This window comes from Drosophila obscura, unplaced genomic scaffold (assembly GCF_018151105.1).
Source record: "Drosophila obscura isolate BZ-5 IFL unplaced genomic scaffold, ASM1815110v1 contig_84, whole genome shotgun sequence".
Classification (NCBI taxonomy): Eukaryota; Metazoa; Arthropoda; class Insecta; order Diptera; family Drosophilidae; genus Drosophila; species Drosophila obscura.
Genome location: NW_024542877.1, coordinates 579,590 through 594,164, shown reverse-complemented (window position 1 = coordinate 594,164; position 14,575 = coordinate 579,590). Strand labels below are relative to the sequence as shown.

Here is a 14,575-nt window from a genome sequence, read left to right as displayed (position 1 = left end):
ATGCGATTTAATTCTTTGCACTTATTACAACATTAACTAATGGCGCAATTTGTAGACTTATTCCACCTTAAAATACTATTGTTATGAGCCTTGATATCACTTACATGAATAGCCGGGGTGCTTATCTGGATTCGGTGTTAAACTATACAGTGTTTTTGGTTTGTTTTTTCTTATTTATATATTTAATATTGTTTCGCGGGTTCGCGATTCTGTTGGGCGCCAGTAATAGCAAGTGTTCCTGTGGTGGCTTGAAATAAGACCACGACGATTTATGCCATAAGGTATTCGCCGATAGGCGAAGTAGGAGAGACGTAATAAGGCGAGCTTTCCAGTGTTTAGTTGTTGTTGGCCGATCAGCTCAACAGTAAAACAACAGTTATTTGCTTATTTATTCGACGTTGATTCGATAGCCGATCTGTTAAGACTAAAATACTTAATATCAGAAAGATTAAGCTAAGCCCTAAAGCTTCCTATTCAGCGGCAGCGGCGCGATCGTCCCTCGGTGGCAACGAAGTTAGTGGATTTAGTCAGCTGAATAAGTTCTTGCCTAATTGCAAGAACCCAGTGCCCAATTGCACGTCTCCGCTGCCGAGTGTTAACTTAGACACATTTTTATACATATGCAATCACTCGTTTTTACGTTTAAACATTGAAAGCTTACATACCCACATATATACTACATAACTAAACATACATACATACAAACATATACGTAAAATTATGTTGTTTGTTGACATTAGTCTGTGTACCCGATGGAAAAAGAAAAACAACAACTAGTGGAATAACAATGAACACAAAGAAAAAAACAACAAAAATATTGTTAAGAATTGCAACAACAACACAAGGAAAAAAAAACACTTTGAATACCTTAAAACAAACATCAATGAAGATTATTGAAACAAAACGAAAAAAAAATCACTCTCAAAACAATTAGAATGAATTTTATGATTGCCTTTGTTCAATGGAAAAGATTTGTATTAGGCGATTCTATAATCGACTGTCTGCCAATAAAATTAACCATGATAACATTAAGCCGAAATTAAACTTTATAAGCTTATGAATACTTGGAAAAACAAATCGTTCGGTCTCCAAACTATTGTAAATGACAATTAAATAAACTACCAAAATGACATAACAACAATAAACAAACAAACCCTGTGTACGAATTTTTGATCTGAGCATACAAGTTCCCAAAAAGAGAAAAGTAAAGTCAAGTAAAGAAGAGAGAAGTTCCAAGCCCATATCTTTATGTAGTTGTAGATGCTGTGAGTCGTTGATCTCAGAACGAGCTCGTATGGATGGATGGATAGAAGGCAAAAGAAAAGGTAATAACTTCTTGGGGGCTAAGTTTACATAAAGGTATTGCATATTATTCCTTCTGTGAGTCGCATAAAATATAATAATACTCAGTACTACCTACTCCCTTAGGCATTTATATATATACACACAAATATGGTTTCACTTAATATCCGTAACTTGCTGAAGTTTTTGTTACAGGTCCCCTTCTGTTTTCAACATCTTATCGATTTTTTGTCTCACTGTTTTATTGTTTTTAGCACCGCTGTTCGTTCAACTTTAATGTTCTTTTATAACATGCAAATCCGTATGGAAAACAAAATTGGTTTGCTCTGGAACCTTACGTGGTGGTCGTGTGAGTGCTTCCTTGCCTGCTTCTTGATGCTCCTCCCATGGTGTCTTCCGACTGAGCTCACGAGCGATGCAGCAATAGCGTTGTACAAATATGTAAATATTTACATTTCCTTGCTTCTTTATTCTGCATCTTATGAACAATTTTACTATAATTCCTAGCGGTAAACTAATCCGTCCTCGATACGGATAGGTTTGTGAGAAGTTCTCACAATATTATAGGCCCTAGCTACCCTGTTTTCCCATCACAAACTCCACCTAAAAGTTAAACAGATATCAAATGTTGTATTGATACAATTTTCGAGAAGTTGGCGGCGAATTAGGATTTTGTTTATTCAAAATTGTATGTGCTCGAAATTATACAAAATTATAGTAAAATTCTAGTGCAGCAGGTGAATTCTAGCCGTTGATGCAGCACAGTGCTAGCAGCAGCAGCAGCTTCGTATGCATCCACAAACTAAGCGAGGAAGGCTGAAAGCCTCAGGTAAAAGTCCGACCAGACCAGCAAGTCCATGGATTGACTTAGCGGAGCAGAATTCGAAGACGAATTTCACCCACGCCTGACGAGGCCCTTCAGGTATTTGCCCCGCCGAATGTGATATATATATTTTGATTCATATTGAACCAGGCTCTTCACATCCCACTGTGCCAGATGCAAGCAGCGCTGGCGCAGCACAGCTCATTTATCAGACAGAGCATACCAGACAGCAGATTGGGCTCCGGTCCGAAATTGTGGATGGTTCTGCATCTGGGTTACGTAGTGTTTGTGGAAGGACCTGCGGAACCTGATGCTGCTGTTCCTTCACCAACTCGCTGAGGTCTATCTGGCTGGGGCGATGGTGTGCCGGATGGGCCGGGCGATCCGACTCTGCAATGGGACTGGAACTCTGATGCAGATTTTGTTGCTGCTGCGTCTGTGGTTGATGTTGTTGCTGCTGCGTCTATTGTTGTTGTTGTTGCTGCTGCGTCTTTTGTTGATGTTGTTGCTGCTGCGTCAATTGTTGTTGTGGTTGCTGCTGCGTCTTTTGTTGGTGTTGTTGGTGCTGTTGTTGGTGTTGCTGTTGGTGTTGGCATTGCTGCTCGTGTTGCTGCTGCTGCATCTGCGTGGGATAGCTGTCCTGCCGCGATCTGCTGCTGCTGTTGCCCCAGGTAAAAGTCCGACCAGACCAACGAGTCCATGATTGACTTGGCGGAGCAGCACTCGAAGACGACTTTCAGCCTGTTGTCCACTTCCACCTGTGTGATTTCCCGAACTATCGTTTCGCCCGCTAAAGCCAAACTAAATTTTACATAAATTTGGAATTATTTAATTTTTGGAAATATGTATATGATTTTTGTTTAGTTGTGTAGTTGTGACTGAAAGATTAAAAAATGAGTTTAAAAAGTACATTTCAATGATTTCCAAATAGAAGCATTTTAATTCTGGCGTTTCGTTTGCTAAAAATAAAAAAATAATAAAAAATAAATAATGGAAATGTTTAAGCTTTCAAAAAGTTTTTTTATTTGCATGGCAAAAAAATCAACAAAAATCGAACGAACAGTTTGAAAGATATATGCAAATATATATATATCTGGCTATATTTTTTTTATGTTACTAAAAAAACACATACAAGTGTGCTTTTGATGCTAGTTGTCATCGAACATCACCAACTCAAAACATTCAACGTCGCAGCTCGACTAACTAACAACAAAAAATTCATTATTTTCCAATAATATTTATTTATATTTACAATATTCGGTACCGCAATTAGTGTACTTATACAGCCGTCGGATCATGTCCCACCCACCATTTCGTCCGATACCCACGCTGAAAGGAATTTTGTCAATGCCGCGATCTGTTCGGGGTCGCAATTTTCTCAAAGAGAATAAATTGAGTTTGCGCCTGCTGGAGAAATCAACAACTGACAAGATAGCGGCCAAGGAACCAGTGCGTCCCACATGGATGCCAACCATGCGCCGTGTGGGCTCTGAGGTACTAGACTCGAAATCAGGAAAACCCCCACCGGCACCCGTAGCCAAACGAAACAAAATCCAGGCCAAAACCAGCCGTAAAAACTCGCGTTCGTATCAACAATTGGGTGCGCCCGATTCAGAGTGTAGCGAACATTTTGCCGGCTTGGAAGGGCGCCGTACTGCGTTCCATGACCCGTCGGAGCAAGCAGAGAAAGATTTAGTAGAGTCGCAGGACAATTATTCAGAATACTGCAGCTCTTGCGGCACACAACGCAGCGTCACAAGCATTGGCACACAGACGGAGGATATCACCGATGAGCGCTATCTCACAAATGCCCTAAAAAAGTAAGAAAATATATTAGAAAATATATATATCATAGGCCCTTTTGATTTTGCTCTTTTAGATGCAGTTTCGATGCTGAATCAATAATGTCCAGTCGCTACTACGATAACAACGAAGACGGGGGGGAGCTGTACTCATCTCGCAAAAAGCTGAATGACTGGAACATGATTGACTTACCCGATGATGATCTCAAAACCGAAGTCGCTTCGGATGAGGAGGCACCGCTTAGTGCCCGCAGCCGCTTTACAGTGGCCACAGTGGCCTCAAATGCCACCAGCACCACATCGATTACATCGAAACGTCGCGAGCACAAGCTGGGCTCACGCGACCAATTGCGTCTGCCGCGTTACTTGGAGAAGAAGAAGCGTCAAAGTGCCGCCGCTGCGGCCAAAGAGATTGCCGATGCACCGGATCCGGACTGCCCACGCGGTCATTGTCTGCTCACGGAGCAGGAACGTCTTAGCCACTTGAACAGCGCACAGAAGCGCTATGATGGTCTCATCCGTGAGGTAAATCACATGCCCATCACCTCACAGAGTCTGTGGGTGCGCACCCGCAAGGCCGAGATCGATAAGGAGCTGGATAACGTCGATGGGGAGATCCGCTTCTACTCCAAGCCCAAGGTCTACATCGACTCTGGAAAATCCTCGTCTAAGTAATATCTGATAGCTGTACACGCAACAAAATCCCCGTTCATTAACATTATTTTTTGGTTATTATATTTAAAATTAAATATTAAGTTCAAATTAAAATTAATATACAAAAAAAAATGTTAAATATAAAAAGCCGTTTTCCGTTTTGTATTAAGTCCGTGGAGGCATCTATCGTGCACACATATATTGATAGTTTCGCTGTGTTTGAGAGACTTTGTGGAATAACTTTTAGCAGGGACGTATAGCTGTTAATAATGAAGGAAAACATGTATCTTAAATTTCTCAAACATTTCTTAGTGGGTTGCCTACATACCGAAATCAAGGTCCAATCCGCTGCTGGTCCTATTTACTTACAATTACGATAACGCGATTGAAAAATGTACAAATTATAAATATAAATATACGTATGAATTTTCATTAAGCTTTTGTATGTATCTTTGTTGTATGTTTTTCTATGTACCTACATACATATTTAATATTTTTAAGTCACAGTTTTTAGTTGCATTTGTTGTTTCTCCACACAGCATGCAGGTTTCGTCGACAACGAACTTGTTGATTTGTTCATAACAGCCCGCTGTTAACGAAACCCGATTTCAGTGTGGATTTTTCGCCTGAATAAACATTTTCTAAATAGATAGTATGTACAATGTACATATTCGTACGCCTCTCAATATAGATACCATTTCAAATGTAGGAACAGCTGCCAAGTTGTATAATTATCATGCATTATATTGTGTATTGTGTACAAATGATGGGCCAGAGACAAAAGGTTTCGGTATTCGGTAAGAACGAAATGCATATGAAACCATTCCAAGATTTTTCCTTCCACAAAAATACTATTTTGCTTTCCTCCCGGGACCAGAAAGTATGAAAAAAAAAATTACTAAACGAAAAACAAAGTGTCCAGGGTTAAGCAAAGAAAATAATCAAAATCAATTTAACAAATCTACCTACATACAAACAATATGTTTGTGTGGATCGTTGCACTTCTAGGGCGGTAGGATAGCCCAGGCGTTGGCTTTAGTTCCATAGTTCCAAATCAGTGGTCAATGATGACATTCTTGCTGAAATTATCCTTGCAATATTTAGACTGTGTTGAAAATGTTGATAATTGAAGGTAATTTTCCTGTTTTGCTGAAAGCATGCGAATAAGATTTATTGCTACCCCAAACCATATATAATACTTTATATAATATCGAACTTCTCTTTGAAGGTAGTCATCATGGGACCACTGCGGAGCGTAGGCTGAAATCCAAAAAGAAGATGATAAGTTTTGGATATCTTCAAATACTATTTGCAAGTGTATTGAAATATGGATATAGTCGCTGGTTGAGTGGCAGCGACAAAAACAAGCAAGTAAATAATTCACTTAAAATCAAATAAAATGTAATTTACTTTCAACGGAAGGAAGGAAATTCTGTGCGCACAGCATGCGGAGGAGGGGTGGCACTTAAGCCGACAGTCGTAGCGCGGCCCGGCCCGGCCCGGCTACTGTTCTGTCTGTTTTACTGCTTATAAAATGCAGACAGCTCATCCTGCGGGTAGAGGACAGGACAGGAGAGCGTGAATCAAGCGACTAACAGCAAAACAGAAACGAAAAAAAAAACAAAAAAAAAGAAAATTTGCTAAAAAACCAGAAGCAGAACCCGAACTTTGAAGGAACGAAGTTTTTATGCTCTTAAACTTAGATGGAAAATAAATTTACATATGGGTTTTTAAACGATTTGTTTCCAAGGCAGATATATGATAAATTGATCCGATCTGGGCGCTTAATGAAAGAGAAACTATGTGAAATATTTCGTTGATTTTTGTTCTGAGAAAATCTTAGAGATAAGCTCATTAAATATTGAAGTTAATTTACCTTTTGGGATTGTTTTCTATCGGTACATGAAGATATTCGTTACTCAGTTTCTATATCTGCAGGCAGTCAAAACAACTGATTATAAATAGATGTACTTTATTGGTATGTACCCTCTTTAAGGGTATATATATATATATACGCTCAGCGGTGAATGAATTGTTCGTTGAAGGTATTTTTTTTTTTTCATAAACTATCCCACTGGAAGACATCTTTCTGATTATTTTAAATTTAATTGGCTCTGGAAAAATTAAAAATCTTTTAATAGATAGAGTTAGTTTGTTGAGTTCTTGAGCGCTCTCAAACTGGGTAAAAATTCAAATGTAAGTTGATAGTATGCTCGGCATTAACATTCTTACAACAGAGCTCACAGTATTCACAACTGACTTCACAAATATTCAACAAACGTAGAGAAACGTAAACAAACGATAAACACCAATAAGCCCATCATGCTTCTGAACTTGTAAGCAACTAAGAACTTGTAAAATTCGCGAGTACATTTGCTTGCCATTTAATCCAAATTCATCGTTGTTTTCTTTATAGATGCAGCAAGGTTGCCTTCACTGGCGCCAAGCAAAAAATACAGAATATAAATAGAGATGATACAAAAGAGAATCAACAGCGCCGAACTCCGAATGCAAAAATGACTATACGCCCAATCAAATCATCTTTACGAAATGGACACAAAACTTATCAATGTCCATTGAAAGTGGTCCCAGTTGGTGCAAATGTTGAGAGCAGGCTGAACGATAATATTATCAACTTGACTGATCCATCAATGATTCAGCTGAGTGAAGCCATACAAGCCGCAAAACTTACTGGCAAACGTATTTTAGTTAGTGGCAAAGACTTAAACACAGACGAGGCTAAGCACCAAATGCCGCAGCCGCAAGCTTATGCTGCTCAATCCCAATTTGAGGCCAACATGAGTCGCTTATTGGTAAGTTTCAGCACTAAACAGTTGGCCAAAATTTCCTTTGGCAACATTTGGGTTTTTACAGAAACACAGATATGCCCAGAAGCCGAACATTGACGTCAAGTTACACAGTTTTACGGCGGCAGATCAAGAATTGATGTGCCGTTCACGTTCGGCCGATGACATTCACCATAGAGGAGCGCGATCCTTTGACATGCCAGAGTCATCAGTGATGAGAGTACGCTCGGAGCATCGGGTGATATCTTTCCGTGAAATATACAGTGATGACAGTGACTGTGAATCATTGTCGGAATCAGAGGGCTCAATGGGCGATATGACGCCTTTCACATTCCTCAATAATATGCCGCTTGAGTGCCCTTCGTCCAAGATATCAACTGTAAAATACCTGACAGTCTCTGTTAAGTCACAAGAATGGAATTTCCCACAAACTGCGCTACTATGTTATATGATTAATCTCGTTCACTTGGTTTTTGTGATTGCCTGCCTGCGCGGAATGTTTTAATGGGTTATGGGAACTCCAAGTTGCAAATACCGATAGCTAAATTCCTAAAGTTATTTTCTCATGTTATATAAAATTGTAATATTTGGTAACTAAATTCCTACCCCCCCCCAACGCCCCCTTTATTTGTAAATTCAATTGTTTGATAGCTGATTAAAAACGTTGTAAGAAACAGATGTAATTTATTGGTGAAGTAAATTTTTGTAGAGGAAACCAAACTAATTTATGTACATGCTCGTACATATGTATGTATGTATTTATATATGTATATGGACAGGTGAGAACCTTGCTACACTTCCTGTCCATTTCCATGTACATTTTAAACTTGAAATCTTCCCATAATTCAACCGTAAAATGAAAAGCCCAAGAAGTTTTCCAAGTCACACGATGAAGCAACATCCAAGTCAGAGACCTAAAGGCGCTCTGGCCAGAGGCAGTCACAGTGGCAGTGGCAGTGGCAGGCGAGAGAATCAGACACCAGGATTCAGGACTCAGCAACGATGCTGGGCTTTTGGGGGCGAGTGTGGGTGCTGGTGGTGTGGGTGGCTGCTGGTATAGGTATAGAAATGTTGTTAACAGCTAACACTGCCAGTGGTGGGGCAATCAAACCGAAAACGATGTTTGCAGGACACGACTTTTGGTTTCGGGGTATTTGTCTTTCCACTTTCTTGGGCGTCAGTTGTGCGAGCAGCAAAATCATATTACAATTTACACGGGCGGCCCCCCCCCTCCCCAATTGTAAATTGGGGGTTGCTTTTGCTCTGAAGATGTTGCTGTCTGTTGTGCCTGTCTGCCTCATGTAAATAAAATACATACATATACAGCTCGTCTACATATACATATATAAATATTGTGTGTATTTTGGGCTAGACCCATATTAGCACTTGCCAATGACCAATTTTGCAAAGTGATAACATTTTATTCCCCTTTGGTGCATAGCTGCAGGGCGCAATACATAAACAAGCCTGGGGGTGGGGATCATCGAGTGATTTGCAAACCCAAACAAAAATTGCACCATTAAAGATCTGTAAAGATGTTTGCGGGATTAACGCGAAACTAAGTGCATAAAATCTGAATAAATTCTGCTGAAATTCTGAAGAAAATTTGCTGCTTATTCGCTTATTTGAACCGCTAAAAGCATCATTGGCTAATAAATTATATTCTCATTTTATTATACTCTGCACCCTGTGCTGTCACGGTATTCCGATTTTAACTGCATTATCCAATAGGAGGCCACTGTCACTGTTTTTCTTCTGCCTGCCTGCCTGCATTGTACATTAGCGTAGGTTGCAGCTTCCCTTTGCGTTGATTTTAAAACGATTTTTTTTTGTGTTGTTGTACCTTACATTGTAAATACATACGAGTATATTCGTAGTTGTCGCTAAAAGGGATGTGCACATGCATACATACCCGTACATGCCCGTACTCAACCGCAATAATAAAGTTTGCTGCCAGCCAATTTGGATCTAATGCACTCAAAGTGCCATAAAAGGGTGGTCGACGTACGTCCCCCATTGATCGGGTTGCAGTTGCTGCCAATGCCGATGACGATGCCGATGCCGATGCCTTTGCCTTTTGCTTGGTAAAAAGCCCAGCATATAAATCGAATTATTGGACGTAAAGTCAACGTACAACAATGATGTTGCAGTGACAACCAATTTGCTTTTGCCTTTGCTGTTTTTGTTTGTTGTTTTCCAATACAAAAATAAAATAATGCAATTTACAGTGCCTAATTATATTAAAAACGACACAAACGAACACTCTGCAGACTCCAGTCGGTGCCTCGACCGCAGTGACAGCCACAGCCAGAGCCACACGGTAGCCACGGCCGGGCCGGGCCGGGCCCTTTGCCCGCCCAGTTTAGAGGTAACGAAACGTATGTCACACGAAACAATATCACTTGCTACAAAATACACGTAGCTGGAGCGGAAGAAGTGGCTAGCCTTTTAACATTCCCCCAAAAGCGAAAAAAAAACAAAAATTAAAAGCAAAAATTATGTTTAGAGCAACGTAAGCGGAAGCAGCATATGAATAATGCACTTATGCTTATACGACGAGTCAATAGAAGGGCTCCATTGCATTGATTTTGTCATTCATACCAGTCATAGCAAAATATTGTTGGATTATTTAATCAGGAGTAATGATGCAACAAGTGTGGGCCTACCGAATGGCGCATATTTAATAGCAGAATTTACCTAAGCATAATCAAGAATTACCCATAAACTGATGTGCATGTGTAACTATTTTTTTTGGAGCTAGCTCCACGACTAGCACTACGTAAAATCCAATTCTAAAGTACCAGCAAGGATCTGTGACCGGGGCAGGACACAAAGCATGCGGCTGCACAGGCACATGAGATGAGAGTACTTTTGGCACGCAACAAGAATAGGAGTTAAAATTGCGTAAAGTTTATTCTACTTCATTTGATAAAGTACAACCGACTGCTGGGTAGTGCTGCTGCTGCTGTTGCTGCTGCTAGCGGATGCCGATTCGGATGTGACGGCGGATGTTGTGAAACCTCTTTGTTGCGGCCAAACACTTATACGCACACACACACACACACCGTTACAGCCAACATATGAAGCGGAAGTTGAAGCAACCGTAGCGACCACTGCACTATGGGAAAATTCCAATTTTTCGGGTATTAATTAATAACTTTTAAACTAAGCAAGATTTTTCGATGCGGTTTTTTGATTATTGTTATGTACACCCCTAGAAACATTTTTGGAAAAAGAAGGCGTGTTACGGCCCACAAATTTAAAAAAAAAATATTTTTTTTTTAATAATATTAAAAATTGGAATATTTTTATTAATATTTATTGACTATAATCTCCTTATACATAAAAATAAAGTTTTACTTTTGGAAAAACTTCATTTTTATGAAATTCTGAGCTAAAGAAGGAACAATAGTTAATATTGATAGAAATTTTCTTAGTTTTTTCTTAATTCATCTTCGAAATCCTCAAAAGTTTGATATGGGCCTTAAATTTCACATAATAAGAGGATTTAAAAATCGATGGGAAGGGAAAGGCCTTTATGCTTGCTGCTTGAATCAACAAAGAGACATTGCTCTTGAGTTTTGGATAGAGCTGCTGCTTGTTTTTTTAGCTCCTACCCCTTTAACAAGTAAGCCAACTTTGGATGACCAATTTGTCGATTATTGTTCCTATTTGAGTCGCTTTTGTATAATTTTGTTGTGCTCATTAACCAATTTTAATGATTTTTTCAAAATATTTTTTGTTCCGCATGCATTTTTTCCATTTGGCATTCAAGTTTCGGCACACAATTTGACTTTTACTCTTTAAATATAGCACATGTTTTAAAACATGAATGTTTTTATTAAATCTCTTCCTAAAAAAATCCAGAATCGCATTTTCTTGATTGCATTTGCCTTTTTCCTTGCGCCATACATCAAACAGCTGCGCGTTTGAAAACTCGAAGTCCGCTGCAAAAAATTAATTTGCGCAGATAGTGCGCAAAAGTGCGCATTTAGACAAACTGCCTTTAAATCAAAATTATTGGCTCTACGACATACAATTGGACGTACACTTGTCAATCCTAATACTTTTTTTATATGTCTCCACGAACTTGAAATATATTTCCAAGAAATGTGCTTTGAGAACGTTTCCTACTTTTACAAAATATTAATAGAACACGCACAACTACAAAATATTAGTACAACCATTACATAGTTAAAACCCGTGTGATTGCTATCCTTTTTAAATTTCACAAAAAGAATGTTTCGCGTGTGAATAGTGGCATTTTGAAAATAGGCTGCAAAAATATTGCAATCTTAAAGCAAGTGCTTTTCTACAGCAACAGCTGACTTTAACAGCTGTTAGACTTAACAGTGCTATGTTATATAACATTTTTGGTATTGGACTTTATAGTTTGAAGTTTTCTTAATATGTTACCAAAAAAAAACAATCAATTTTAATACTTTGAGAAAATGACTAAATACCCGAAAAATGGGAATTTTCCCCATAGTGCACTGTCGTCGCACTGTCACAGTCACAGTCACAGCGAGTGTGTGGGATTGAGTGTGTGTGTTTCAGTGTGTGTTTGAGTGTGTGTGTTTGAGTGTGTGTGTGCATGCTGTATTGTAACACGCACATTTCCGGCAACCAGCAACAACTACTTGCCATCTTGCTGTACATTTATCACTCGCTTTTGTATCAATAGTCAAGTTTACTGCTCGCTTGACAGACAGACACCAACGAAAATGTCTGTGTCTGTCTGCATATCTGTCTCCCTGTCTCTCTGTCTGTCTGTCTGTCTGTCTGCCACTTTTGTTTTGTTTTTAACGCCACTTTTTGTTATCCCATCATCAGCTATCGTCATAAACATGATTATAGCTGCATTACAGAACTAAAAAAAGGCAGACGGCAGCACCATCTGGTGCTGGTGCCTCTTAGATTTTGGTTACTTGGGCTCGATTCGAGCTGCTAGCTGTGCAAATTGTTGCTCAAGTGGTGCTGGCAGGGACAAGTTAAATTTTCGTATGGGCAGCAAAATCCATAGATGAATCAATATTTATATGTATATTTTAGTGTAATTTTTTGTCACTCAGTACCTCGACTTAGCCGTGACATACATACATACATTGTCTATGCCGTATATACCCCATTAACGGAAACGATGCAAAGGTAAAGCCTCACCCTATCCAACAATCCCAAGCCCTATCCCTATCCCACCTTCATTTTTCCCACACTCTCTCGCACATATAGCATATACACATATTTAAATATATATGTATAAGTGTGTGTATATGTATATTCAACCGTATAGATACTTTTTTATTTTTTATACAAATTGCCCTGCGCTTGCCTATGGACACAAAAAGTTGCAATTTAAATGCGGTGCAAGTGTATTGCGAAGGCAATAGACCGTGACAGTGGACAAAGATATAGTTCGATGGACGGGATGGCTGGTTGGCTGGGGATGGCTGGGGATGGCTGGGAATGGCTGGGGACTGGGTTGGCTGGTTGACTGTTTGTTTGACTGGCGGCTTGGTTCGCTGCTTGATTCGCTGCTTGGCTGGTGTCGACCAAACGCGACTTAATTGTGCTTCAATGGCAAGAACGACCATACACAAAGCCCAAGAGCGGTACTGCTGCTCATTGTGCTCGTTGAAAAAAACACACACACCCGCTTAGCTGGTCATGAATGGTCATACTCTTGCCCCCAAAAAAGGTCTATGCACAGCAGTGTAAAACTGGATCCAACTCTTTGGTTGTATCTACATGGCAGGCAGCTTCATAGTCTAGCAAGCATAGCTAAAATGGCAACATTTTCTGACGATAGCTCTGGGATTAGCTTAAGTGAGTAATTTGCATTTACAAGCACACACACACACACACGAACACACGTGTGCAGTGTAAGTATAATCTTACATGAGGCTTTAAGTCGTGTAAGTCATAGCCCCATAGCCGTGAGCAGGCAGCAGGCAGCCAGTGTTCGGTGGTAGCTTGTCGCCCTGAAGGATTCGTGAGAGAATTGAAATCCACTGACTTGTGGGATAGTCAAACAAGCTTACAGCCAACTGATACATACATAGACACAGATCTAAGTACAAGAAATGCTACTTATTTGGTAGCTTTCGTTTTACATCGGTTTTGCGTATTTTAAAATATCTTTGGCTTAAATTAATTTTGTTACCCCATGCGCGGGATTGCAAAACTTATTTTTTATTATGTGACAAGAATGGTTTTTCATATATATTTAGGAGCTTGTGACAGGAAGTTTATGTGGTTACAATTTCGGCACAATATACCGGCGGAGTAACCGCAATGCGAGCATTTCTCACGGACACCTGTTACCAGCGCAGGTTTGGGTGGGTAGACCCTTACAGAATCCTACCTTATGCCTTACCAACGAGCTACATATATATATATATACCTTTTTGGGGTTGAACTGGATTAAACGTTTCAAATACTTACTCTGGTGTGTAAACAATATTTGTTTTTAACGCGTTTATTTTTGTTAATTGAGTGCTCAGTTTCTTACCGGTGCAGCGCCTTGAAAAAGGAGTTTTAACTTATTGTCCAAAGGGCCAGTTATTGCCACTTTATTGTCAAAACAGCTGCTCGTCTCAAAATATTTGATTCTGGGCACAAACTTATTAATGCACATAAGTTTTTTGGTTGTTGTTTCGAACCAAACAAAAAAAAAAAACGAAAAGAATTAATTCTTCTGTTTGGCACTAAGTTTTAAGCACTCTCAAAAAAAAGTATTGAAAGCAAAACAGCAATTTATTTAAAAACAAAAACCCAAAAAAAACATTAACATTAACATTTATTTTTTTTGGAAATAATTGTTGAACAACACCGATATGGGCTGACGCGATCCCAGCGTTGGTAATATACAAAAAAAAAAAAAAAGAATTGATTGCTTAGCCGTTTGGCATATACTTCCGCTTCGAACGTCCCGAACCGAATGAACCATCAACTGTTTTCTCGTTTATAATGAAAACTTTTTGCAGGGCAAGAGAAAGGCCAAAGCCAGAGCCACAGCCACAGCCAGAGCCAGAGCCAGGCAGCACGACGCGATGCTTTTCCAACCCCCAAAATCGAGTGGGCGAGTAAGGGCGAGTCTCACCTATACGGTATACGTTATACGTTATACGGGTTTGTTGTGTATACATATACATATGTACACAACCGCGTATACGTATACGTGCATGTAT

General features: G+C 39.5%; 2 protein-coding genes across 2 annotated transcripts; both read left to right on the top strand.

The window, feature by feature from the left end:
- The first annotated feature begins 2,213 nt into the window (after positions 1-2,213).
- LOC111077381 lies at positions 2,214-4,664 on the top strand. The gene is made up of 3 exons (XM_022371636.2): positions 2,214-2,224; positions 3,399-3,945; positions 4,005-4,664. Exons 2-3 carry the CDS (start codon positions 3,422-3,424, stop codon positions 4,600-4,602), a joined length of 1,122 nt encoding a protein of 373 aa, XP_022227328.2. The 5' UTR covers positions 2,214-2,224; positions 3,399-3,421; the 3' UTR covers positions 4,603-4,664.
- Positions 4,665-6,819: 2,155 nt separating this feature from the next.
- Positions 6,820-8,059, top strand: LOC111077386. The gene is made up of 3 exons (XM_022371643.2): positions 6,820-6,917; positions 6,998-7,394; positions 7,456-8,059. Exons 1-3 carry the CDS (start codon positions 6,904-6,906, stop codon positions 7,891-7,893), a joined length of 849 nt encoding a protein of 282 aa, XP_022227335.2. The 5' UTR covers positions 6,820-6,903; the 3' UTR covers positions 7,894-8,059.
- Positions 8,060-14,575: the final 6,516 nt, after the last annotated feature.